We start from the raw sequence: 26,414 nt of genomic DNA, 5'->3' as shown, positions 1-26,414 counted from the left end.
ATGGGAACCTCCAGAAAGAATCCTACCTGAACACCAATATGACAGGCAGAATTCTAAGAATAATTCCCAGTGGCCAGATCTTCATGTGATGCCCTCCCTGGTAACTATGATGGAATAGCACTACAATGATTATGTCGTGACATGGCAAATAAAATTAAGGCTTCTAATCAGCTGACCTTAAAATAGGGAGATTATTCAGGTGGGTCAGGCCTATTTAGGTGAGCCTTTTAAAAGCAGAGAATTTTCTTTAGCTGGTGAATCGAGGGGGAAGTCAGAGAGATTTAAAGCATTAGAGGGATCCAAAGTGTCATTACTGGTTTGAAGATGGAGAAGGCCACATACAAAGGTCAGAGTGGCCTCTAGACAGTGACAGCTGGTGAACAACCAGCAAGGACCTCAGACCTACAGCCATAAAGAACTAAATTCTGCCAAGGATCTGAATGAGCTTGAAAGTGAGTGAGTTGTTCCCCAGGGCTTCCAGCTGAGATCCCAGGTGGCTGAACCTTGAATTTGGCCTGTGACCAAGCAGAGAACCTAGCTGATCTCACTTGGGCTTCCTACTTATGAACCGAGACTGTAAATGGACGTTGCTTTAAGTGACTAAATTTGTGGAAATTTGTTACACGGCAACAGAGAGCTAATACAATTAGGATTTGCAGCAATGCTTTTACTTTGGACCAGATTTAGACCTCAAATTTGTTATTCTTTTTTTAATTATTTCATGTGAAATTTCCTGCTTCATAAACTAGTCACATAGAGTCATCAAGTCATAAAAACTAATAAATGTGAAGACTGGTTAGACATTTACTTTTTTTTTAATAACCCCTTCTCTCATCCTCATGGTCTATTAGGAGCCATGAAGATATTTGTTAAATAGCTGGTAATAAACAATCATATAACACATGAAAAAAATGCCTTTTAGGGGTGCTTAGGTGACCCAGTCTATTAAATGTCTGACTCTTGATTTTGGCTTAGATCATGATCTCATGGTTCCTGAGTTTGAGCCCTGCACTGGGCTCTGCACAGACAATTGGAGCCTGCTTGGGATTCTCTCTCTGCCTGTCTCCTGCTCACTCTTTCTCTCTCAAAAATAAATAAATAAACTTTAAAAAGCACTCAATTATTTTGGAAAAAATCATATGTAAGATACATATTTTTCCTCCTCTTTATCATCATTATCACCGTAATTACTATTAGCTACCACTGAGGCTTTTTAAGTGCTAAAGCACTTTGCTTAGCACTTAATATACATCTTATTTAACTTCTATTTAATTTTATTTATTTTTATGTTTTTATTTTATTTTTCAGAGAGAGAGTGTAAGCAGGAGAGGGGCAGAGAGAGAGGGAGACACAGACTCTGAAGCAGGCTCCAGGCTCCACCACAGACCATGAGCACTAGCATGTTCAGCAATGAGGGTTTTTTTTTAATGTTTTATTTTATTTACTTATTTATTTATTTTTGAGACAGAGACAGCATGAGCAGAGGAGGGGCAGAGAGAGAGGGGGACAGAGGATCCAAAGCTCTGTGCTGGCAGCAGAGAGCCCAGTGAAAGTCTCAGCCTCACAAACCAGCAGATCATGACCTGAGCTGAAGTTGGACATCAACCAACCAAGCTACCCAGGTGCCCTAACGCTGAGTTTAAAATAGTAGATAATGTTTGGGGTGCCTGGGGGTTCAGTCAATTGAGTGGCCAACACTTGATTTCAGCTCATGTCATGATCCCAGGGATCCCAGGCCCTCTTTCTCTCTCTCTCTCTAAAATAATAATAATAATAATAATAATAATAATAATAATAAAGTAGGTAATGTTTGGTTGGCAATATGGAGAAGAGAATTGAAGAGTTTGACTGACAAGGTAATCAGTTAGGAAATTTTCAATAGTTTATGCAAAAGATAATAAAAACCCCAATCTAAATCTATGTCTAAATCTATGTCTCTAAACCATTTTATTTTTAAACGTTCTTGGCGCCTCTGAAATATATAATTCCATGCCTTACTGGAGGCGTACAAAATAAAATGCACCATATAATTTATCTTTCAATGATCACAGTTCATCACCAGACACTGTTGATAGTATTGGGCCCAGGAAACAGTACTTCCCTCTGAGATTACTGATCAGGACTGTCATCAAATGAACTGTTTAGGTTTCTTACATAGCCAGGGGCCTTTGGTGGATTCCTAACTACATAGAACCATTTCCTTATCCTTCTTTAGCCAGAATATGTTTATTTTTTTAATTTGAGTAGAGTTGACAGTGTCCAACATAGTGATTAGACAAATTTATAAGTCATGTGTAGCTACCATCTGACACTACACATCACCATTAAAATATCACTGATTATGTTTTTTATGCTGTGGCTTTTATTCCCATGACTTATTTATTCCATAACTGGAGGCCTGTATCTCCCACTCCCCTTCACCCATTTTGCTCATCTCCCTATCTCCCTCTCCTATGGCAAATGAATTTGTTCTGTATATTTATAGGTCTGATTCTGCTTTTTGTTTGTGTATTCAATTTCTTTTTTAAGAATTCACATATGAGTGAAATCATACAGTGTTTGTCTTTCTCAGTCTGACTCATTTCACTTAGCATAATACCCTATAGGTCCATCCATGCTGTCACAGATAGCATGATCTCATCCTTTTTTATGGTTGTGTGATATTCCATTACATATAAATATATATATTTATATATTAAAGAATATAGATAGGTCTTCTGGCATCAGCCATTATCTTACTCAGTGAATTAGAATTAGATTCTAAATTAGAAGATAACAATGGAACATTATTCAGCCTTAAAAATAGAGAGTGATCTGACACATGTTACAACACAGATGAACCTTGAGGACACTATGCTAAGTGAAATAAACCAGTCACAAAAAAAGCCCCACAAATATTGTATGATTCTACTTATATCTTATATCATATAAGTATGATTCTACTTCTATGAGTAATAAAATTTATATAGAGAGAAAGTAGAATGATGATGGTCAAGAGCTGAGGGGAGGAAGGAGTGGGAACTTATTTTTTAATGGGTACAGAGTTTCACTTGGGGAAGATGAAAATGTTCCAGACGTGGATGGTGGTGATGGTTCCACAATGTGAATGCACTTAATGCCACTAAATGGTGCACTGAAAAACTGTTAAAATAGCAAATTTTATGTTATATATATTTCACCACACACACAAAAAGCAACTCTGTTGATGAGACAGCTCAAGGAAAATACAAACAAAAAGATAAGTACACTGAGAAGAGACAGAGGGAATGATAGAGAGGACTTGAGGAATCAGCACAACCTGAGAAACAGGCGCTGTTGGTTATTAGGGGAAGGGGATGCCATGGAAGGCTGCAGGCGGAGAGAAAGAGACAAGAAGGACATTGGTGACAGTGACTGCAGAGAAGTCAAGTACCTGCCACCCAGAGGATGACAACTGAACCTGGCAGTGAGGGAACCTCAGAAGAGGAATAGTGTAGACAAAAGCCAGATTAAAATACGTTCAATAAAGGGGAGACAAGAAAGCAAAGACACAGGGTATAGATGGCAATTTGTAGGAAACTATCATTTACTTTGGGGAGAATGACAAAGATAATAGAAGCTCACAATTCCTTACCCAAAACATTTAGATCCACAAGGTTTTAGAATTCAGGATTTTTTTTATTTTGGAGAGATAAGATAATGCACATAGGTTTATTGTTAAATAGCTGTAGGAGAGTCTTGTAGAGAAGACAGTAATCAAACAAGTCATTTATCTGCAGAAAAAAAGAATATTTACACTCAGTGGAATAAATAACCTCATGTGAGTTAAGATTTGGTTTTGTTGCTTTACCACAAACTAATAAAAAACACTTTTTTCAGAGCTTTTGAGATTTTGAATTGTGGCAAAAAGAATGTGAAACTGTATTGAAAATAATCAGTAGCCAGGAGGCCAGAAGTAATGAAACAGATAATCTCTGAGATGAGTTGCTAGGATATTCAGTTTACGGTAACGTAGGATATCACATCATGCATTTGACTTCTCCTTCTATCTATACAGGTAAGCTAAGTCATCTAATTCCAAACCTCAGGTTGTACCGATTGTTTTTTCTCTGTCATCTAAATTAAATTGTGATTTGCTAAAGATTCTTTTAAATCTAGTGCTTTAAAGAAAACACAACTTCCTTTATGAAATCAATGATGATGGATAGCTTTGCTAATAGACCAATTTTGGGGGAATGATCATAGTTGTAAGAAATGGAGACAACAAAATTAATAAAAAATTATGGCCATAAAATAAGGAACATATTAACAATGGGGTTTTCAAACTAGACTTACAAATGATGCTTCTGGAAGTAAGAAAAAAATGTGATGATTAAAAAAAAGTTAGGGGCGCCTGGGTGGCGCAGTCAGTTAAGCGTCCGACTTCAGCCAGGTCACGATCTCGCGGTCCCTGAGTTCGAGCCCCGCGTCGGGCTCTGGGCTGATGGCTTGGAGCCTGGAGCCTCTTTCTGATTCTGTGTCTCCCTTTCTCTCTGCCCCTCCCCCGTTCATGCTCTGTCTCTCTCTGTCCCAAAAATAAATAAAAACGTTGAAAAAAGAAAAAAAAAGTTAAACCTCCAGTGCAAATCATGGCTTCAAAGTAAATTGTTTTGTCAAATCTGTGTGTGTGTGTGTGTGTGTGTGTGTGTGTGTGTGTGTGTCAAATCTTCTTATTCCAATTACTTTCCTAGAATCCTAAGCCCTAAATGTTCTCAGTTCTGATCTATCATTTAGTTAAATTATTTGGATAAAGTCTTTATCCAAATGGATAAATAAAAGACTTTATCCAAATCATTTAACTAAATTTGCAAAAATAATTTGCTATCCACTTAAATGATGAACTAACTATAAGATGACATCCTGTGTCCCTCAATGGAGCTTCTGTTACTCTGATGCTTCCAAGTGGCTGCAAAAAGCTCTTTGTCTTCTCAGCACATGGATGTAGAGGGGGAATGGAATCCACATGCACTTGAATGTGAAAAGGACTGGGGAAAATAGTGGACCAATCCATGCCCAGGACTTTTTGACAGGCTGAGATTAGCAACCAACCTTTTCTATAGCACAGGCATTCCCACAGTCAAACTTTCTGCTCACCACTCCTAGTCAAGGATTTGACCTTTGGATTTCGTTTTCACCTGATTCATCCCTAGAAACATAAAAGGCTCTTCCCATCAAATCCTAACAAGTTAGTGGTAGAGGTTGGATATTATTGATACATTCAGATGAATTAAGTGCATCCAATATCCTTTATCTTTTAGCCAGATCAGAGAACCTACTTTCCCAGAGAATAATAATCATTACAGTCCACTGAGTCTTGCTTTCCAATCATTTCTGTGGCAGCTGGCTACTGGGAAGTTGCTAGGGAATTGAAAGGCAGCATGAGGAGGGGCAGATGGCTCCTTTGGGTTTATTTTGCCAAATATGGCAGCTGTGAAACCCACTAACGTTCCAGGTGTCCATATAAAATGCTTGCAAAAGGAGCCAAACTAAGGAGGAGCCACAGAGCAACCATCCCGATGTGTTCTGCTGCTGTGGAATAAGCTCCTGAGAACATTAAATTCAGATATGTAACAGAAATATCCAACAAGCACTTGATCCAAAAGTGTAATTAGACTGCAGAAATCAGCTAAAAGTGGTAATAGCAAGTATTTTCTTTACCAAAGTAAAACCCAGGAAGATAGCAATTGACAAGGTAAACAATAAGGCAGTTAAGTGTACTACTTAATTGGTCAAAGTAACTTTAAGAGAAAAAAATATTTAGCTTTATCATTTGAATGAGACTGTATTGATTTTCATATAAGTTTCGGAGCATACAAAATGTTCCAAAGATATCCTGCAAATATCACAACAATATGCTTAATACATATTAACATGATAGGAGATTGAAAAAAAAAGGTAGGTTGAATAATAGCTTAATTAAAAGGGACACACATATACATACACGTAAACACCTGTGTATGTGTTTTACCAGATAACAATTCATCATATAATGTAGATTTTTAAAAATAAGTCAGGGATATCTAAAAATAATATAGAACCATGTTCATAGGAAGTATAATTCTGTAATAAAATGTAGATAATTGTTCAAATGTTTATAACTAGTAAGAATTGACAAAGAAGCAAATCCAAATTTGGGAAAAAATTATTTGTGTTTATTTTAATAGGATTTCAATGCAATATCTAGATTTTAAAGGGCACAGTAGAAACTACCTCATGTAGATAACATTTTTTCTTGAGTTTTTCTACATCTGTGGAATTTCCTCACTTTGAAAAGATTGTGAAATTATAAGATCAAATTAACATTTATATAATTTCACCAAACTAGAGATCTATGTTCACTAGGTAGAATTATAGAAGACTACTGTGTGTGTGTGTGTGTGTGTGTGTTTCATGTAGGAGGTGTGAGCATGCATTCACGTGTGTTTGTGTGTGTATGCATTTACATGTGTCTAATAATGTAATGTAATAATTTATATCAATGTAAAAAATATACAATGAGCCTTATATGCTACTCTTCAGTGATACAGTGTTCATTGTTGGATTTGATTTAATAAGGTTAAATTATTTATTATTGTATTTTTGCTCTGATATATGTATATGTGTCATACACATACAGAAACCTCTTAACTTCTTTTCATGCCATGGACCCCTTCAGCAGTCTGGGGAAAGGTGGTGAACCAGCCTTTTTTCACAATATTGGTTTAAAATGTCAAAAGTAAGGGGCCACTGGGTGGCTCAGTAGGTTAAGCGTCCGATTTCAGGTCAGGCCATGACTTAACAGTCCATGAGTTCGAGCCCCATGTTGGGCTCTGTGCTGACAGCTCAGAGCCTGGAGCCTGCTTCAGATTCTGTGTCTCCCTGTCTCTTTGCCCCTCCCCTGCTCATGCTTTGTCTCTCTCTGTCTCAAAAATAAATAAAAACATTAAAAAATAAAAAAATAAGAAAGTAAAATGTCAAAAATAAAATACATAGTATTACAAAGGATATCAATTATGTTGAAACGCAATAATCAAAATATATTAAAAACCAAACTTATATGCTTCTTTATTAAAGCATGAAATGACAACACCTAGTGGTATACCTAAAAGTTTATGGCAGTGGGAAACATAAATGGTACTTTGAGGTACTGGTGACAATTGTGGTGCAATATGAAAATATCTGTGACATCTATTGTTTACAGTGTCACAGGTAATGCTAATATTGCTGTGAAGCATTTGCTACATTCAAAGTGGAAAGAAACACTTCATTTCATTTAGCAGTCTCTTTAAAAAGGAATTTGTGGATCGTGGAGTCAGTGTAAGCTTAGGTTGTGTATCTGAGACCTTAATCCTTCTTTAGGAAGGCCTGGATTGCTATATACTTCCCTCTTAGGACCGCTTTTGCTGCGTCCCAGAGGTTTTGGGCTGTGGTGTTATCATTTTCATTGGCTTCCACATACCTTTTTTTAATTAATTTTTTTAAGTTTATTTATTTATTTTGAGAGAGACAAAAATAGTGCAAATGGAGGAGGAGCAAAGAGAAGGAGACAGAGAATCCCAACCAGGCTCTGCACGGTCAGCTTGGAGTCTGATGTGGGGCTTGAACTCACAAAACTGTGAGATCATGACCTGAGCTGAAACCAAGAGTCGGATACTTAATTGACTGAACCACCCAGGCACCCCAGCTTCCATGTACTTTTTAATTTCCTCTCTAGCTTCTCGGTTATCCCATTCATTCTTTAGTAGGATGTTCTTTAGTCTCCAAGTATTTGTTATCTTTCCAAATTTTTTCTTGTGGTTGATTTCGAGTTTCATAATGTTATGGTCTGAAAATATGCACAGTATGATCTCAATCTTTTTGTACTTGTTGAGGGCTGATTTGTGTCCTAGTATGTGATCTTTTCTAGAGAATGTTCCATGTGCACTGGAGAAGAATGTATATTCTGCTGTTTTAGGATGAAATGTTCTGAATATATCTGTTAAGTCTATCTGGTCCAGTGTGTCATTCAAAGCCATTGTTTCCTTGTTGACTGTCCGTTTAGATGATCTCTCCTTTGTTGTAAGTGGGGTGTTGAAGTCCCCTACTATGATGGTATTATTATCAATGAGTTACTTTATGTTTGTGATTAATTGATATATATATTTGGGTGCTCACACATTTGGAGCTTAAATGTTAACAATTGTTAGGTCTTCTTGGTGGATAGACCCCTTAATAATGATATAATGCCCTTCTTCATCTCTTGTTACACTTTTTATTTTAAATCTAGATTGTCTGATATAAGTATGGTTACTCTGGCTTTCCTTTGTCGACCATTAGCATGATAGATGTTCTCTATTCCCTTTCTTTTCAATCTGAAGGTGTCTTTAGGTCTAAAGTGGGTCTCTTGTAAACAGCATATAGATAGATCTTGTTTTCTTATCCATTCTGTTACCCTATGTCTTTTGATTGGAGCATTTAGTCCATTGATATTTAGAGTGACTACTGAAAGATACAAATTTATTGCCATTATGTTTCTTGTAGAGTTGGAGTGTCTGGTGGTGTTCTCTGGTCCTTTCTAGTCTTTGTTGCTTTTGGTATTTATTTATTTATTCATTCATTCATTCATTCATTCATTGCTTTTCTCCCCTCAGAGAGTCCCCCTTAAAATTTCTTGTAGGGCTGGTTTAGTGGTCATGAACTCCTTTAATCTTTGTTTGTCTGGGAAACTTTTAATCTCTCCTTCTATTTTGAATGACAGCCTTGCTGGATAAAAAATTCTTGGCTGCATATTTTTCCCGATTCAGCACATTGAATATATCCTGCCATTCCTTTCTGGCCTGTGAAGTTTCTGTATACAGGTTTGCTGCAAACCTTATCTGTCTTCCCTCATAGGTTAAGAACTTTTTTTTCCTTTGCTACTTTCATGATTCTCTCCTTGCCTGAGTATTTTGTGAATCTGACTATCATATGCTTTGTCAATGGTCGGTTTTTGTTGAATCTAATGGGGGTCCTCTGTGCTTCCTGGATTTTGATGTCTGTATCATTTCCCAGGTTAGGAAAGTTTTCCACTATGATTTGCTCACATAACCCTTCTAAGCCTATTTCTCTCTCTTCATCTTCTGGGACCCCTATGATTCTGATGTTGTTCCTTTTTAATGAGTCACTTATTTCTCTAATTCTTTTTTTTTAACTTTTTAAATTTATTTTTGAGATAGAGAGAGACAGAGTGTGAACAGGGGAGGTTCAGAGAGAGAGGGAGACATAGATTCTGAAACAGGCTCCAGGCTCTGAGCCATCAGCACAGAGCCCGACGTGGGGCTCAAACTCATGGACTATGAGATCATGACCTGAGCCAAAGTCAGACTGTCAATTGACTGAGCCACCCAGGCACCCCCTATTTATCTAATTCTTAAATCATGCTCTTTTGCCTTATTCTCCCTCTTTTTTTCTGCTTCATTATTCTCCATAAGTTTGTCCTCTATATTGCTGATTTGCTGCTCTTCCTCATCCACCTTGCTGCCTTGGCAAGCATTTGAGATTGCAGCTCAGTTATAGCATTTTTTATTTCATCCTGACTAGTTTTTACTTCTTTTATCTCTGAAGAAAGGGATTCTAATCTATTTTCAACCCCAGCTAGTATTCTTTTCTTTTTTTTTTAACGTTTATTTATTTTTGAGACAGAGAAAGACAGAGCATGAACAGGGGAGGGGCAGAGAGAGAGGGAGACACAGAATCTGAAACAGGCTCCAGGCTCTGAGCTGTCAGCACAGAGCCCGACACGGGGCTCTAACTCATGGACCGCGAGATCATGACCTGAGCTGAAGTCGGCCGCTCAACCGACTGAGCCACCCAGGTGCCCCCCCCCCCCCCCCAGCTAGTATTCTTATTACCATGACTCTAAATTCTGGTTCAGACATCTTGCTTGTTCTGTGTTGATTAAGTCCCTGGCTGTTGTTTCTTCCTGCTCTTTCTTTTGGGGTGAATTCCTTTGTTTCATAATTTTGAAGGGAGAAAAGGAATTAATGAGGTAAAAAAAATAAAAATTAAAAAAATTAAAATTAAAAAAACCTGAAAATTAAAAAATTAAAAACAACACACACACACACATACAAATCAAATAAATGATGCTAGATCCTAGGTGCGTTTTGGTCTGGGTGTTGAAAGGAGCTTGATAGATTAAAGTGGGGGGAGAAAAAAGAAAAAGAAAAAAGGAAAACGTTTGAAAATTTGAAATAATGAATAGAATGAAGTAGAATAAAATGAAATGATGTAAGTAAAATAGAATTTGAAAATTTTACAAAAAGGTAAAAAAATATAGTAGAAAAAATTAAAGAAAAATATTTTTAATAAAAATTGAAAATAAAAATAATTTTTTTCTCTTTCTGTATTCAAGAAAAAGAAAAACAAAAAAAAGAAAAAAAAAGAAAATTGAATAGACGGGTCAGTGAACACACTGAAATACGATTGAAATTACATCGTTTTCCCCTAGAAGTCAACCTTTGAAGTACTTTACAGTCCATAAACTAAGCAGGCAAAGAGACCTGTGTTCCTGAAGAACGAGCTTGGCCCCGCTAGGCAGGGCTTAGTGTAACGTCTCTGTTTTCCACTAGATGGCACTGCTTAGCTTACCGGAGTGCGTTGTTGTGGCGCTTGTAGGTGTGTGCGCATGCACCAGAGGGTTGAAAATGGCGTAACCCAGCTACCGGCCTCTAGTGTCAGACTCTGTTTTCCCTGCTTAGCATTGGCACACCTGTCCTTTGTCTTTGGCTTCTGTCCTTCCCGCTTTTACACTGTCCGTGACCAAGCCGTCAGGTTGCCAGGCAGCACCTCCTTCCTGAGTTTTATCTCAGATGCGGCTGTTTTTCCTGACCCCTCACTTCTGAGGGACTGTGGTTTTGACCCGCTCAGACCTTCTGGAGGAGGGTCTCACGGAGCAATGGCTGGGTGCCCCCCGGCCCCCAGAAGCACTCGTGGGACTGCGCTACTGCCGATGCCAGAGACTGTGGTTGGGTGCAAGCCCACTCCAGAAAAAGTTCACGCTATCGTGTAGCAGCAGCGTTTCAGGGATTATGGCAAATCACAACACACATCTGGCTCCAGGCTTCACTCTTAACAACCTTGTTCCAGCCCGAGCAGGTGTGGTTGTTCTCCAGGATCCACTGGGACTTTTGCCTGTGGAGAGTCCTACCAGCAGGGGAACCGCCTTTCACCGTGTGGCCCAAAGACCTCCTGGACTTCACTCTGCTCCTGGGGATTCGCCTTTGCCACCAGCACAGCCAGGTATCGAACTGCGGCGTTTCAGAGTCTGCACTCCCCCTGTTTATACAGTCTTAATGGAATTTAAACCCTCTCCTTTCTCCTTTCTCCCTTTTTAGTTCAGTCCCTGCAGCTGTTTCCACTTTTCCACTTTCTCTGCAGCTGCTTTTGGTGGGGGGGAGGGTACTTTTCCCGTATCCCCCCTACCCCCCATCCCTGTCCTCTCTCTGCAAGCAAAAATCGCTCTGTGCCCTCTGCGGCTTCTCTCTCCCCCCGTTCACCTCTCCGTGTCGCGTACCTGCTTATTTCTGTGGTTCAGGTTGTGCAGATTGTTGTGTTAATCCTCAAATCAGTTTTCTAGGTGTGCAGGATGGTTTATTTCATGGACACAAGATGCAAAAAAAACTTCCATGCTGTTCCTCTATCTTGGCTCCTCCCCTCTTTCTTTTCCTGATTATAAGTATTCTAGTAAGTGTGAAGTGGTATCTCATCACGATTTTGATTTCCATTTCCCTGACAGCTAATGACGTTGAAATCTTTTCACGAGCTTGTCCGTCGTTTGCATAGCTTCCTTGAAGAAGGAAATATTTCAGTTCTTTTTCCTTTGTAAAGTTGAGTTGCTTGTCTTTGTGTTGTAAGAGTTATTTATATACACGCTTGATATTAAATCCTTATCAAATATATAATTTGCAGGGGTGCATGGGTGGCTCAGTCAGTTAAGCGTACAACTTTGGCTCACATCATGATCTCACGGTCTGTGGGTTTTGAGCTCTGCATCGGGCTCTGTGCTGACAGCTCAGAGCCTGGAACCCTCCTCAGATTCTATGTCCCCTCTCTCTCTGCCCTTCCCCCACTCACGCTCTGTCTCTCTCTCTCTCAAAAGTAAATAAACATTAAAATATTAATATATATATATATAATTTGAAAATAATTTCCTCCATTTTATAGGCTGTCTTTTCACATTCTGGATAATGTCATTTGATGCACAAAAGGTTTTAATTTTATGAAGACTCATTTCTTATTTTTTATTTCTTGCTGTAGTTTCATTTTTATTATAGCAACCATGTGGTGTATGTGTATGTAGATATATATGTATGTATGTGTGCATACATATATATACACACATACATACATGTGCTTATGTGCATGCATGTGTTTGTGTATACACATGTGTTTATATGTATGCACATATATGTGTACATGTATACACGTGTATGTATGTATATACGTGTATATATTTATAATACATGAACACATACATAATAAAAATAATAAATTAGTAAAAAAGTGACATTAATAAAAATAAATCCAGTATTCTTACATATAGTAATGTCCTACGTCTTTTCTGCAACATTGTGTTAAGTGTCGTCACATCAAGTAAGGCTGTGATCAATTTAATTTAATGATTTGCCAAAGAGTGAACAAATTAACAGAGGCAGAATCTACTGTATCTAAATATTAGGCAATAACATTCATTTGATACATTAGGAGTGAATAATGAGTCATAAATGCAAACTGCTATGGTAATATATGAAGGATTTATAGTAAGTCCAGTTAATATTTATTTAGTGCTAAATTCTATGAAGAGATGGTGAATCTTTGAGGAATTCAAAGTAGACTGGAGTAACACTGATTGGAAAGGGTAGAGAACAAGAATTCTAACCTAGCAGTCTAAATCCCAGGGCTCATGATCATTACTTCTCTGGATGCTAATTCCCACTTGAGACATTAAACTTTGACAATTGAGCAAATATTTTAGTAGTTAACCTGCAAAGTTCATATACTAAAGTGTGTACATACACATGAACATATACACACATGCACACACACACAATATTACATGAATCAAAATCTCAAATGATAGTGTAGCTGTGATAACGAGGGCCAGAGAGGAGGAAATAAAGATTCAAAAAATAGACAGCAAACTAAAAATACGTGTTGAGTAATAACATCAGTAATTATTATAATAAAGAAGAAAAGGGCATGGAAAAGGTGATGTAGGAAAAATCCCATCCTGCACTTTAATGTATCCTATTTTTCTTTTCTAAAAACAATCATCCCAAGAGGGTTCCATCTGTAATCTACCACAACAAAATAGCGTGGCTTTGAGAAAATAACATACTGGGGAGACAATTACCTGCTGGATGCTGCATACCCAAAATCTACCCTTAACACACACACATAATGAATGTCATCATCTGGTTGTGCTGACAAGGCACCTGTATCTGCAGAGGGGTGACCTTGATGAGAAAACCAAGCAAAACCGCCCATCAGAATGGTATGGTTGGTAACTAGTGGAATTAAAAAATATATATTTTATATGCTATACAACTATAAATAAAGGAAACAAGGTAATACTTGTGGGCTGGAAAATTACTTCTCCATGCAGTGACCTTGTATGATATTTTGGTGTGGCAAAGTAAGAATTTAACCACATGATTCTACTCTTTTGGGAATAATATGACTACACGTTTCTGGGAATTTGTGTCGTCCATACAAGTATATATCCCTCACCCTAAACAATTAAAGCAAACTCAGATCTATAGTAGAAGATTAAATGCTAAATATTTTCTAAAATTATGGCCTATTAGTTATTACTTGACAAACCTTATCTTACCTTTCTTAATAGTTTTATTTTTAATATTCTTAAGACTATGTATTTTGAAGCCACAAAATAATAAATGCTTCATGTATATGGTATCGTAATAGACTAAATAATTTTCTAACTGGTACTAATTTCACTAAGAAAAAGAAATTAAGAAAGAAAATTTAACACCTGTGGTAAAAATAACTCTGAAATGTACTCTCTTCTTCCTGACTTCCTTAATTTCGTATGCATAGGCTTTGTTCCAATGGTCTGTTTATAAGATAGTTGTTTTAAGATTCAGAATGTGTTTTCCCACAGAAACCATGTCATAACCAGAGGCTGGGTCCTCAGGCCAGGCTCTTGGAGTAAAGCTTCCTGCTCAAGGTCACACAGCTCACATTACCTGAGCAGAAACAGGAATAAATGGACAAAAATAGACTCACATGGACCCTGAGTTCTACCCAGTCACTGGCAACAACTTCAGTCTCCCTTGAACTCTGGGCTGTAAGCCACTTCTCAGACTTCCTTAGGACTGCAGTCTACCATTGGTGGAATACCTTTCAATATTCTTCCTGAAGCAAGGAGCACTCACCTCACCAGCAGGAGTCATGGGAATGGACTGGCAGCTGCCCATAACCCGTGCAAGCGTATCTATGAGCTTCGCAAACAGGGGAAAACATTTCAGCATGTTTTGGGGTGACTATCCTCCCATGGGCACAGGAAAGATTGCCCTAAGCAGTGATACACATGTTTGCTTCTCCTTCCCTCCCATCAGCTGTCACTTGTGCTGTCAGAGTGTCACTAACACTGTCTGGACTTGCAATTTGCTGTTTCTAATCCATCATCTGAGAAATCAGATGACCAGAGCTGTTAGAACAGTGTGTAAATTGAGAGCCAGGCTCTGTGAGAGATAGCCAGAGACCCTCTCCTTGAGGAGAGCATCAGCAGGTTTCCTGGCAGCCATTTCTTTTCTTCTCGGACCTTTCCTTATCTAATTCCCTGTTTGACAGTCTCAAAAAGCTGACCCACTTCTGCAAGAGGTGTTGCTGTGTACAGTACAGTGGGAAACAAATCAAAAGAGACACACATCCTAGTGCAGGTGCCCTATACCTAGTCAGGGGATCTTCAGACTCAAAAAAATCTCTCCGCATTCCATCTCCTCACTAGCAAAATGGGTAGAAACATACAGAGTTAACATGGCATAATGGATTAAAAATTATAAGCTGCTTTAGAATGAGATATTATGAAAATCATGATCTTTAAAAAGAACTATCATCATTCTTAGAAGTCTATAAAGCACACTGCAGGGCAAATCCAGCCTGCTACCTGCTTTTGTAAATAAAGTTTTATTGGAACACAGCTTCACTTACTCTTTTATATATTTTCTATGGCTTCTCTTGTGCCACAGGGCAGAGTTTGGTAGTTACAAAAGAGATCATATGGCCCACAAAACTGAAAAACTTTACTATCCAGTTCTTTGCAGAAGTTTTCCTGACATATCTTATCAAGAATTTTTTTTTTCATGTAAGTAAGTTTGGTTTCATTTTCACACACACGTGCGTGCGCACACACACACACACATTGCTTAATATGGCATATTTTGCAACATAGACCATAAGCTTAACAGAAGACCTTCAAGAATAATAACAAGTGTTATATTAGTAACACATGAGAAATTCATGACACAAGTTTTCTATTATGTAAATCTAGTACAGTGAACAGTAAAGTCCTCAGAATTATTTTAAATTCAATTCTTAAAAGAATAATGAGCTCAGAGCTGAGATTTATTTCTGGTGTGTATTTTAGGGGAACAAAATCAGTATTACATTATCCCTATTGTGTCTCACAGCAACGAGGGTGACAAAGCCGCCCAGAGTTGTCAGTGCCAAACACATTGCGGGAGCTCAAATATTAATCAAAATGACATCTCCAATTTTTTCCCTTCCTAATCAGGCCTAAACATCATGGGACATCCGGCAAATCAATAAGAGAAACTAGATGCCCTCATCACTCCCAACCTGGCAGCACTGCATTTTTAGCCAGAAGATGAGGGCCTTCACTGTTACATAAATACTTCCCTGCTTTGGTTGTTTGCCTCCCCTGGGGATGAACATGCCCACCTATGGTTCCAAACTTTACCCTGGCATGCATCCAACTATGCCACCTGTCACAGTAAGAAACACTTCTTAGGATTTCGAGATAAAATAGGAATGTGGACATATGGCTCTAGAGTATGCTTGTGCATCCTACCCCAGAGAATAAATAAATGAATACATAAATCTCATGAATAAAGTGAAAATAGGCTGTTTTAAAGGGTTGTGAAAAACTGACAAACTCTCATATTCTGTCCTCCACACCTGGGGAAGGTGGCACAGGGACTGACCTATGCCCCACCCTCGACCTTCTACCAAAGCGGGCTTCTGGCACAGTTGAGAATGAATTACTTTTAGCTTCAGTCCCCTTCCCCTGCCTTTTCTTTCTAGGCCCCTTTCCCGCAAATCTGTATCCCACTGACACCTCCTATTTTCTCTCTATGAGCTTTGGAGTGCTCTAATGCTGGAAGATCTGGAAAATGCTTTGTTGTCAGTTTATCCCTCCTTCATGTATTTAGAGGAGGCAGAGTACTGGGGAAATGGAGCAGGGAGTAAGTCTAGTCGCACATGGAACTAAGTGTGAACCTTCTAGCAAAGCTTAAAGGAAAAAAAAACCCAGGAAAATTGCCTGGAGTAGAAAATACACAGACTTACATCTGAGGAGATGAGACAGGCCCCATAAACTCCAGAAATCGTAGGGGAGAGTTGGAGAAGAAAGCTACCTACAGTTGGGCAGCCATGATGTAAAAGCCACTACATGGGTCAATGTTAAGGTAAACTCATTTTTACTCAATCTAAGGTCCAAGAAAATTTGTTAGTTAATTCATTCATTTACGTATCCATGTGCCAGGTAAATCAGTGAGCAAGCACATTCTATAGCCTCATAGGCCTCTTTCAAATTGTTTTGGCCTTAGCTGGTATTTTTCCACTCATTTTATGAAACTATAAACAGAAGAGCTTTCCGAGCCTGAATTTTCTCACTTCTACAGAGAAATGATGCAACAGACATCTAGCACAGTGAATGTGATGGAAGTATTTTAGTCAGATGAAATCCAGCTAAGGAAAGAAAAAGTAGTTCATTACATTTTAAACAAAATTGGAATTGCAGAGGTTAAAGGCAACCCAAAATAAAGCCAATACCAAACACAGACTAAAAGGAACAACATAAACTTATCCAGAAAGGATGAGCATGGTGAGGAAATTTAGGGTGTCAGTCATGTGCACAGTGTTGGGGATTCCCATTGCTAATGGGAGGATATTTTGAAAAACTGAAGAGGCACATCACAAATATGAATGCATTTATGTAATTATTAGTAATATTTTCATCAATTATAAGTTCCGTCTTAGGTTGAGTTAAGCTTGTTTATGAAGTATTAATGTATATAACCATGAGATAAATAGCCTCACAGTCTCATTTGAAACAAACATTTCATAGTTTTATTTGGCTCTAAACATGTACACATTATTTGATATGGAAATTCTATTTTATTTTTTATTTATTTTGAGAGACAGAGAGAGTGAGTGGGTGAGGGGCAGAGAGAGAGAGAGAGGGAGAGAGAGAATCCCAAGTAGGCTCCATACTGTCAGCTCAGAGCCTGATGCGGGGCTCAAAACTCATGAACTGCGAGATCATGACCTGAGCCAAAACCAGGAGTCAGATGTTTAACTGGCTGAGCCCCTCAGGGGATCCTGATATGGAAATTCTAAAACAAACCTTTTTTTTTAAAGGAAAAAATATACATGACCAGCTATAGAAGATTCCCAAGCTAGAGTATGGTGGTCCATAGTGGCCACAATACCAATTACTGTCCATTGACAACCTACTCCACCCTTTCCCTACTCCTCTGCATCTGCTCTGTGCCCCTGCCTAATGCCTAGAACTGAATGTCCCTCCTCTCCGACTTGCAGTTGGATCAAACTAATGAATGTGATTGCAGAGGGAGAGAGAAAATAATTTCTTCCAACTCTTTCTTTGTCTCAGTCCTGCATCTCTGGGAGGAGCTGTTTGTCTTCCATGACTTCAGGGAATGAATGACCACTCCTCCATAGCCTCGACTCTCACAGGGTTCCACTAACACTATTTTCTCCTCTTGTTGCTTCAGCCCTAGGGAAGTGATAAGAGCTTCCTGATACTACCAGTGTCTGGGTGATGGGAGCCTCACTATCCATTCCTTATCTGTTCCCTAAGTCCCATCCACACCCTTATAAATAGTCCTTTCATTAAAGTCTCTCCATTTGACCTACCCAGGTTAAATTCAATTTTCTGCCAGGACCATGACTGAAACACAATATAGGCATCTATTTATTGGCATAGAAAGATGTGTGACAAAGCAGATCAAAATATTAATAGCAGTTATCTTTAGGCAGTAGGATAGGATTATTTGCTTTTCTTTATTTTTTTCTGTAGTTTTCAAATGTTCTACAATATTTACTTATGGATTGGGGAGTATAAAAATAATAAAATTAAAATGCAATGTGGGAATAAATACAGATTCAAGACGTACTAGTGGCTTGGCTTCCCCCCTTTACTGACCACCCCATTAAAAACTACATAAATAAAAAATTGCACAGGCTGAGAGGTATCCCGATGGGGCAATGGAAGTGTAAACACTTGTCAGTACCCAGAAATCTCTTTATTCTCACTAGATTCTATTTTCTAGGAAAAATAGGTTTGGTTAGCCAGTATTCACAATTTCACAACTGAAAACAATGCAATTGCACACATTTATAAGTGCATGTGTTTTACAGACTTAGATTCCACAAGCAGAAATCAAGATTTTACTGCATTCTTTGATCATATTAATAATAGTTAACTATTACTAAGGCCTTAGCACCTATAGGCACTGTTTACAAGCATGGTCAGTCAGTATTAGTTAATTTAATCCTGACAGGAGGGTGGTATCATTACTCCCATTTCATAGATGAAGAAATTGACATGCAGTGAAGCCAAGTTATTGCCCAAGGCCAACCTTTGTTAGCAGGTCCTGGAAGCAAGCCCAGGCTTTAGAGCTCATTTTATCCATTATACTCCATTGTCACTCAGGTTGATAGATTACCTAAGAATTCTAAAACTCTCCTAATTTTGTGCATATTGTGCAAAGAAAGACAGGGCCCTCATACTGGTTCACCACTTATTAGCAATGTAATCTTGCACATGTACAAATCAGTTACAAATTCATCATCAATAGAATGGGGAATAAAACCTCCTCCACCTACACTAGAAGTTGTGATAATCTAATGGGAAATGAATATGGAAGGCCATCAAAGCTGTAAAGCAAGGTACAAACGTAAGACAGAATTATATTGCACCCTCCATACACCAGTACATTAGTCATCATCATTAACACATGAAAGTCAAATGTAAAGAAAATAGCAATTATTTTGGTGAAGTATGACTCTAAACTATAATATTATAAACTATCCAGTCTGTTAATAACCCCCAACATAAAACCACCACTGATTAATCAATAAATATCATGCTATGATTTCAGTGAAATGTACTCTCAAGCACACTCCCCTGACTCCCGTTCATTAATTACCTTGCCTTATTTGATAAGTTCCCAGCATCTGCCTGAAATGTGTTACTCTCAATCTTAAGTTACACTGTAAAACTTTTTTTTTTAACTTTGAAGTTCAAACTGTACATTCTCCACACGACGACGTCAAAAGTTCAGTTGAGCCACTCAGTTTTCAGTTTCCCTGACTCAACTTTTTGCAGTTTTGTAATTAATTATATTCCATTATTACTGATCATCAATTAGCTCAAAATGTTGCTGAGATCATGAGTATGCTGAAGAAGGCAGAATTTAATGATAATTTGAGACTAGTAGGACACTAAATTTCTCTTGTTAATAATTAAAGTAGATAACTTGTGTTTTTATTTATAGCTTCCAGAAATATCCGGCTCATTCCTGTGCAATGCTCTGTCAGCTAATCATCAGTTGGTCAAGATCTGACTTGGGCCACTGTGTTTTATTTTCCATACATGCCTTCAACCAAAGCCATTAAACGCAGCCCAACCAAAGGTTAAAGCAGGTGAGGTGGTCACCATGTAGTCTCTGGAACTCTCCACCCAGCCAAATGCTTTGATGCATAAATATGTAAAGAATCAAAGGGGTAACGTTCCAATTTACCTGTTTCAATTTCCCAGATGTAAGCGGAGTCGTCAGCACATCCAACAATTAAAAAATTCTCAACTGGGTGCCATTTTATCATCCTCACAGGGAAAAGGTGCTTCCGGGCATGCAGGAGGCACCTCTTCCCCTCAAGGTGAAGGAGAGCCACGGAATGGTCACTGCACACACAGCAAATTACCTGATCACTTCTTAGCTATGGGAAAACAAAACAGAACAAAATAAAACAGAGTTATTTGTAAGTGAATAATCAAATGCTTTTCTTAAAATTAAATGAGATTTTCCCCCCTAGTGACATAAAAATATTTTGTTTAAACATGATTTACAAAATGACATTTCTGTTTTCTATAGGACCTTTTCACATAACACTATAAAGAGGGGTTTTAAACACCAAGTCGATTTTAAATTCAGCAACTTATTAGGAAAGTCAAGAGACACAATGAAAAAGGAGAATTCCAAGCCAAATCTACTTATAAGATAAATGAAGGACTTGACCATCACTCAGCAAATTCAGGCAGCGAGGCAGACATCGGAAATAATGCAGAATAAAATAAACCCCAAAACTAATTTGTTGCCACAAAAAGAAGCTATTTGTAGACACAAGCTTAGGACCAAGGGTATCATGAGCTGCTGTTTTCCACTTAGAGCCTCAGAATGTGATTTGGTGTTCCCAGAACTATTCAGATTCTAATCCAAACAGGAAACTCAGTGTAGACACAATCTAAAAGAGGTAAGCATTAGATAGTTCCAACTGAATGCACAGCTTCAAAGACACAAGGATCAAAAATAGGCTCACAGGACAAAGATTCTTAAGATACTTTTTAAAAAGTCAGCATGTGGTTACCTTGAACACAGTTTAGGACAAAGACCATCCATGCTGGTTGCTGTGAGGCTAATCTGGGAGGAGTTTACAGGGCAGGTCTGTGCCTCACCAAGAGGGCCATGTGTTAGTCAGCCTGTGATGGGGGGTGGGTGGGATGGGGTGAGGGGGAGAGGGGGAGTAGGTAGTGGTTCTTCTGCCTCTTTGTTTCCTTTCTAACCATTTTTTGCAATGTGGATGCTCCTACCTTCACTAGGGTACCTAACCAGAGTTTCAGCTGCTGTGTTTAAAGCTTTCATTGGGATCCCCTGAGAACCTCCCCATGCCCATTACTGATCTCTTTCTGTGGGGTGTTGGGGAGCAAGTTATTTTTCCTAATTCTTTCTAAGGAGACTACAAAAATCCCGAGGGGAAAAAAAAATCACAAAATGGCAGGTGTGATATATGGGGAACCCAGACACGTAGAATAAGGCAGATGGCATTGCCTCCCTACTACTATTACCTGTTAGAGAACCAGCACAGCCCACAGCTTCTAGAATAGAGAGCCCAATGTACTTCAGGAAAATTATACTTACATATAACATGTGAACATACACACAACATGTGAACACAGATCCTATAGCCAGAGGTACACATACACTAGAGACTCACACTAGGACAATCAGATTCTCTTTTCTACACATTTGAAATTGCTAAAAGAAGTTACAGGAACAAGCAAGAGAAAGGAGTCATCACAAGGGGCACCTGGGTGACTCAGTGGATAAATGTCTGACTTAGGCTCAGGTCATGAGCTCATGGTTCACGTGTTGGAGTCAGCACGCATAGCCCGCTTCGTATCCTCTGTCCCCCTCTCTCTGCCCCTCCCCTGTTCTCTCTCTCTGTCTCTCTCTCTCTCAAAAATAAACAAACATTAAAAAAGAAACAAAAGGAGAAATCACAGAAAACAGACTCCTTTGGGATAGGAAACTCGAAGAGTAACCTTGGTTTCTGAATATAAGTTCAAACTGCACAGAGTCCTTGCTGTAGTGTTTTGTCTTGTGTGTCTAAAATATTGCCTCTTAGGCCCTTTCAATAAACCTCCTTTTTATTTGGCTTGGTTTCAATGGATTATGGTCCTTGGAATTAAGTCATTTATGACTGAGGCAAAAGTAAAAGAGGTCAGGATTTGACTACTGTCCTGGAGCTTTGAGGAAAAAAAAAATGGTTAAAGGAGGGAACTTCAGAATAAAAGACATATCAAAGTATCCCAAATCACCATATATAAGTCTTTTTTTTAAGTCTCTTAACTTTGTTTCACTGATTTATTTCTTTCATGATGCCTTACTACAAAAATACAGTGTAAGTTTGCTCTGAGTTTACTTTGAAGCTGAGTTTTTAAATATTATTACAGAGAAATAATTTTGGCAAGTCAATTGCCAATTTTGGCAAGTAATTGACAAACTCAGGAAACTCAAAAGTTAATCATTCATATTTTAACAAAGATGTCAGCTTTATGGAAACTGAAGTTAAATTCATATTGCATAAGAAAATATTATCTGTAAATATTTCCTTTTGTCCTGCCCAAGGTAGATGCTCAGAAATTTGTTAAAGCTCTGTATTTGTTAAACAAATGAAAGAGAGCAAACAAAAACCTATTTAAGAAAAGAAAAATAATAACTATAAATATTGTTATAAAAGTAAATTATTGAAGGCAAAAGTTATTTTCTAATGTATAGAATCCTATATATTTTAATTGCTTCCATATTGAGTGTCAATTACTTTTCTTAAAAAAAAATAACACGGGGCGCCCAGGTGGCTCAGTCAGTTAAGCGTGTCACTTTGGCTCAGGTCATGATCTCATGGTTCATGAGTTCCAGCCTGCATTGGGCTCTCTGCTGTCACCCCAGAGCCCTGCTTTGGATCCTTTGTCCCCGTCTCTCTCTGCCCCTTCCCTGCTCACACACATGCACACTCTGTCTCTCTCTCAAAAATACACTAAACATTAAAAAAATAATAACAAAAATTAAAAAAATAAAACTTAAAATTAAGACATAGAATTGGGGGGGGAAAGAAAGTAAATTAACTGACTTTTGTAAAGCCAAGAATTGACAAAATCTTTAGAATCAAATTATTTGCATAAGCTGTAATCATAGTAAAATGCATATAAAAATTTAGAAAGGAATTCATAAAATTTACCCTGTTGTATTAAGAATATAGAACTTTTCTGTGGGAACATGGGTTAATTTTCCTTTTTGTTTTTAAACATTCTGCAATGTTATATAACTTTTAAATTAGGGACACCTGGGTGTCTCAGTTAAGCGTCTGACTTGATTTTGGCTCAGGTGAAGATCTTGTGGTTTGTGAGTTTGAGCCCCACGTCGGACTCCATGCTGACAACATGGAGCCTGCTTGGGATTGTCCTTCTCCCTCTCTCTCTGTCCCTCCCCATCTCATCTTCTCTCTCTAAGTAAATTTTTAAAAAATTAAAAAACAATTATGTTATGTTTTACTGTTTGTCTTAACTTACTCTGAAGTTCTCTGGTGACATCAAAAGACTTGTTACTGGACCAGCCTCCAAAAAGAATTTATGCAAAACTTCTTCAGTGAAGATATTCCACAAGATGACACATGAGTCCTGGTCCCCAGATAGAAGCCAACTTTGGTCTAATTTTGAAGAGAGACCATGTGGGTAAAGTAATGACGTAACGCTTTGGTGATGGCCTTTGAGAACTTTATGAGGAAGGGAATCTGGAAAACAACGAAACACCAAATAATGAAAAAATTATTTTTGCTCAAGAAATAGTGTTGAAATTTTCTTTTATAAAATTTTAATGTAAAGAAGATACACATAATTAAAGCGAGGCTGTTGGTTAAAAAAATGAATGACCAATCAGTGGACCATTTCAAAGGCAAGCGTCTCCTCATAAGTTATGTCATGCTTTTGATGAAGCATTAAAGCCGGTTGTTCGAAGTCTACCAATTCTTTAAGGATGTTAGCAGGTTACTAATTCCAGTGCCATCAAATAACAAAGGCTATTCTAAAAGAGTGAACAATTCATCCATTTCACTTCTACAAAAATTAATCTCAGAACATCACTGCTGCCCTTTCAATAAGCATAACCAAGTCTAGTATAAAAGAAAAGCAAAGTTTCACAGAACATTTTTGCCTCCAAAAATATTAGATTATCTGGTTCTACCTCTTCGTTTTACAGGTAAAGTCTCTGAGGCTCAAAGAAGTTACGTGACTTGAATCCAAGTGTGAAAAAGCACAGCATAATGTTTAAGAGCATAGCTTTGCTATTACATGAATGCTTTGGTTTTCTAGGTATGTCACTTACTAGATGGGTCACCATGACAAGTTGCTTTTCCCCTCTAAGCCACAGGTACTGCATCTGAAAAACTTGGGACAATAATAGCCTTGTTTCACACAAGACTGTTGTGTAGAATAAATAAGATAATGTCCTTCGTTTCCTAGCACTAGCACTTGGTAGGAATGTGGGTATTTCATACCACAGATGTACTAGAACACAGGACTACTGACACTCAGTTTCCATACTGCCTCTTCATCATTAGTTAAAACTAAAAAAAAAAATTTTAAATACAAAAAAAATTAGAGAAGACCACAGACTACAAACCCTCTTTACACAAACTAAAAAAGAGTCCCAAAGAATCATTATTACTTCAGTTAAAGAATCATTAGTTATTTCACTTACAGGAGGCACATCCTCAGTTTATATCCCCTTAGCAAACCAATTAATGAATATTAATTCAGATATTCAAGTCCAATTTAGCTTTATGCTTGCTTTCTGGATGAGAAAAATCAGCCTACATAAAAAGTGCTAAGGTCTTAAGCTTTTTCACTAACTTTTAATTGTAGCTGTTGAGCTGTTGAGCAGTACTATACCTCTCCTAGGTTCATTGCTATCCCTCCTCTCTTTTAGGCAATCACTGAATACAAGTTAGTAACATTTAGTAAGTAGTCAAAGTAAGCTGAGAACAGGTGGTAGGCAAGGTAACAAGGTGTGTCTTAAAAATTGAGATTTGGCCTTAAATCTTAAGGACCTAACAGTCTAATAGGATCCATGCATTAAAAAATATTAGATATTATCTACACATCCCCAAATCTCAATCACTTCCTACATTTTCCTTCCTTTCCTTGTCTTATGTAAATAAGACAAGTTCTACATAACAGTCTTTATTTAATAGGTATTCACTTTTGAAATACACAAAAATGTGTAAGAACATATTTACACTTCATTAACAGAGAAATAAAAATTAAAACAGGAAGATACCATTTTGTTCTGATCAGCAAATACTAAAAAGTTTAATAGCACACAAAGTAGGCTAAGGTATGGGGAAAAAGTCACTTTCATAGGCTGTTAGTGGACACACTTGTACACAGATGTTCTATGGAGAACATTTTTAGATAAATTTTCAAAATTAAAAATATTCCTAAGTGTTGATCCAGTAATTCTACTCCTGCAACTAATACTATAGGTATGACCATATATATGTACAAAGATGGTTAATTCAGCATTTTCTGTTGTAGCCAAAGACTACAAAAACTGAAACACCCATTATTAAGAGATTTTTTAAATGAAAATTTAATTATTATTAGTCATTTAAAATGAACTCATAAAGAATGTGCTCCAAAATATTTTAAGTTATGTTTCAGGGTATTTCTGTAAAGTGTATAGTTTGTATAATATATAATATATTGTATAATATAATTAAAAGAATGCATATTGCTATGTTGCTATGTACTTGCATATGCAGAGAAAATTTCAAGAAGGGTATAAGGAAACTTAATAGCAGTTGCTTTTGGTGAAGGGAGCAGGAAGATCAAGGGAAAAAAGAAATATATTTCTCATTGTATCAATGACTTTTAAAAAAAATCCAGATATGTGTTTTACTTTAACATTCAAATATGTACACATTAATTAGCAAATGTCAGCACATTTTTTAAGCTTCGGCAATCTTCTTAGTACAGCTTGTTAAAGTTGAAGCTTAAGTAAATTAAATAAATAAGGTTACATAAAATTCAATGACCTTTTAATAAAGAACCGCCTTCTAGAAGTCCTGCTTTGGCAGCATTCAAAGCCTGTGTAATCAAAATGGTCCCATCTTCACAGCCACATATTAGTTTATCAAGACTTGAAACATACTCTGATGAAGTGACTACCACCGTTCCAGCCCCAGGGACATGGTCGATAATACTCATGGTATGATGCTTATCAAAATTATCTTGAAGGGTCCAGGTGGCAGTTATTGGTATTTCTAAAGGGAAAACACACAAAAAGGGAAAATTTGGCTTTTAAATTCATCATAGACATGGAAACTGTTATCAAGGGACCATCCCTTGGGGTACACAGAGCTCTTTTGCCATCCGAACAGTGGCTATATGCAGAGAAGTTCTCCTGCCATGTATTGTCTTTACTCAAAATGCTATCTCTTTGGTCCTGTCCTTCAAGGAGCCTCAGAATAGATGTGTATTAGTGCATTCATTTTAGACCTAGGTCAACTGAAAAGAACAGAGAAATTCTTGCAGTGATGTAAAGTGGTGGTCCAGT

General features: G+C 37.7%; 1 protein-coding gene across 7 annotated transcripts in view; it reads right to left on the bottom strand.

Annotated features, from left to right (window-relative positions):
* WDR72 (WD repeat domain 72) overlaps positions 1–26,414 on the bottom strand; it is a 229,937-nt gene that overhangs the window by 149,421 nt on the left and 54,102 nt on the right. For all 7 annotated transcript variants that reach the window (XM_027067276.2, XM_027067278.2, XM_027067277.2 and 4 more), the window contains 3 exons: positions 25,894–26,121; positions 23,372–23,592; positions 20,046–20,241 (listed from right to left, as the gene is read on the bottom strand). In XM_027067276.2, coding sequence (XP_026923077.1) covers positions 20,046–20,241; positions 23,372–23,592; positions 25,894–26,121 — 645 coding nt within the window. The remainder of the gene's footprint in view (positions 1–20,045; positions 20,242–23,371; positions 23,593–25,893; positions 26,122–26,414) is intronic.

The sequence above is a fragment of the Acinonyx jubatus genome, chromosome B3 (genome assembly GCF_027475565.1).
Source record: "Acinonyx jubatus isolate Ajub_Pintada_27869175 chromosome B3, VMU_Ajub_asm_v1.0, whole genome shotgun sequence".
Taxonomy (NCBI): Eukaryota; Metazoa; Chordata; class Mammalia; order Carnivora; family Felidae; genus Acinonyx; species Acinonyx jubatus.
This window is presented reverse-complemented; position numbering and strand designations above follow the sequence as displayed.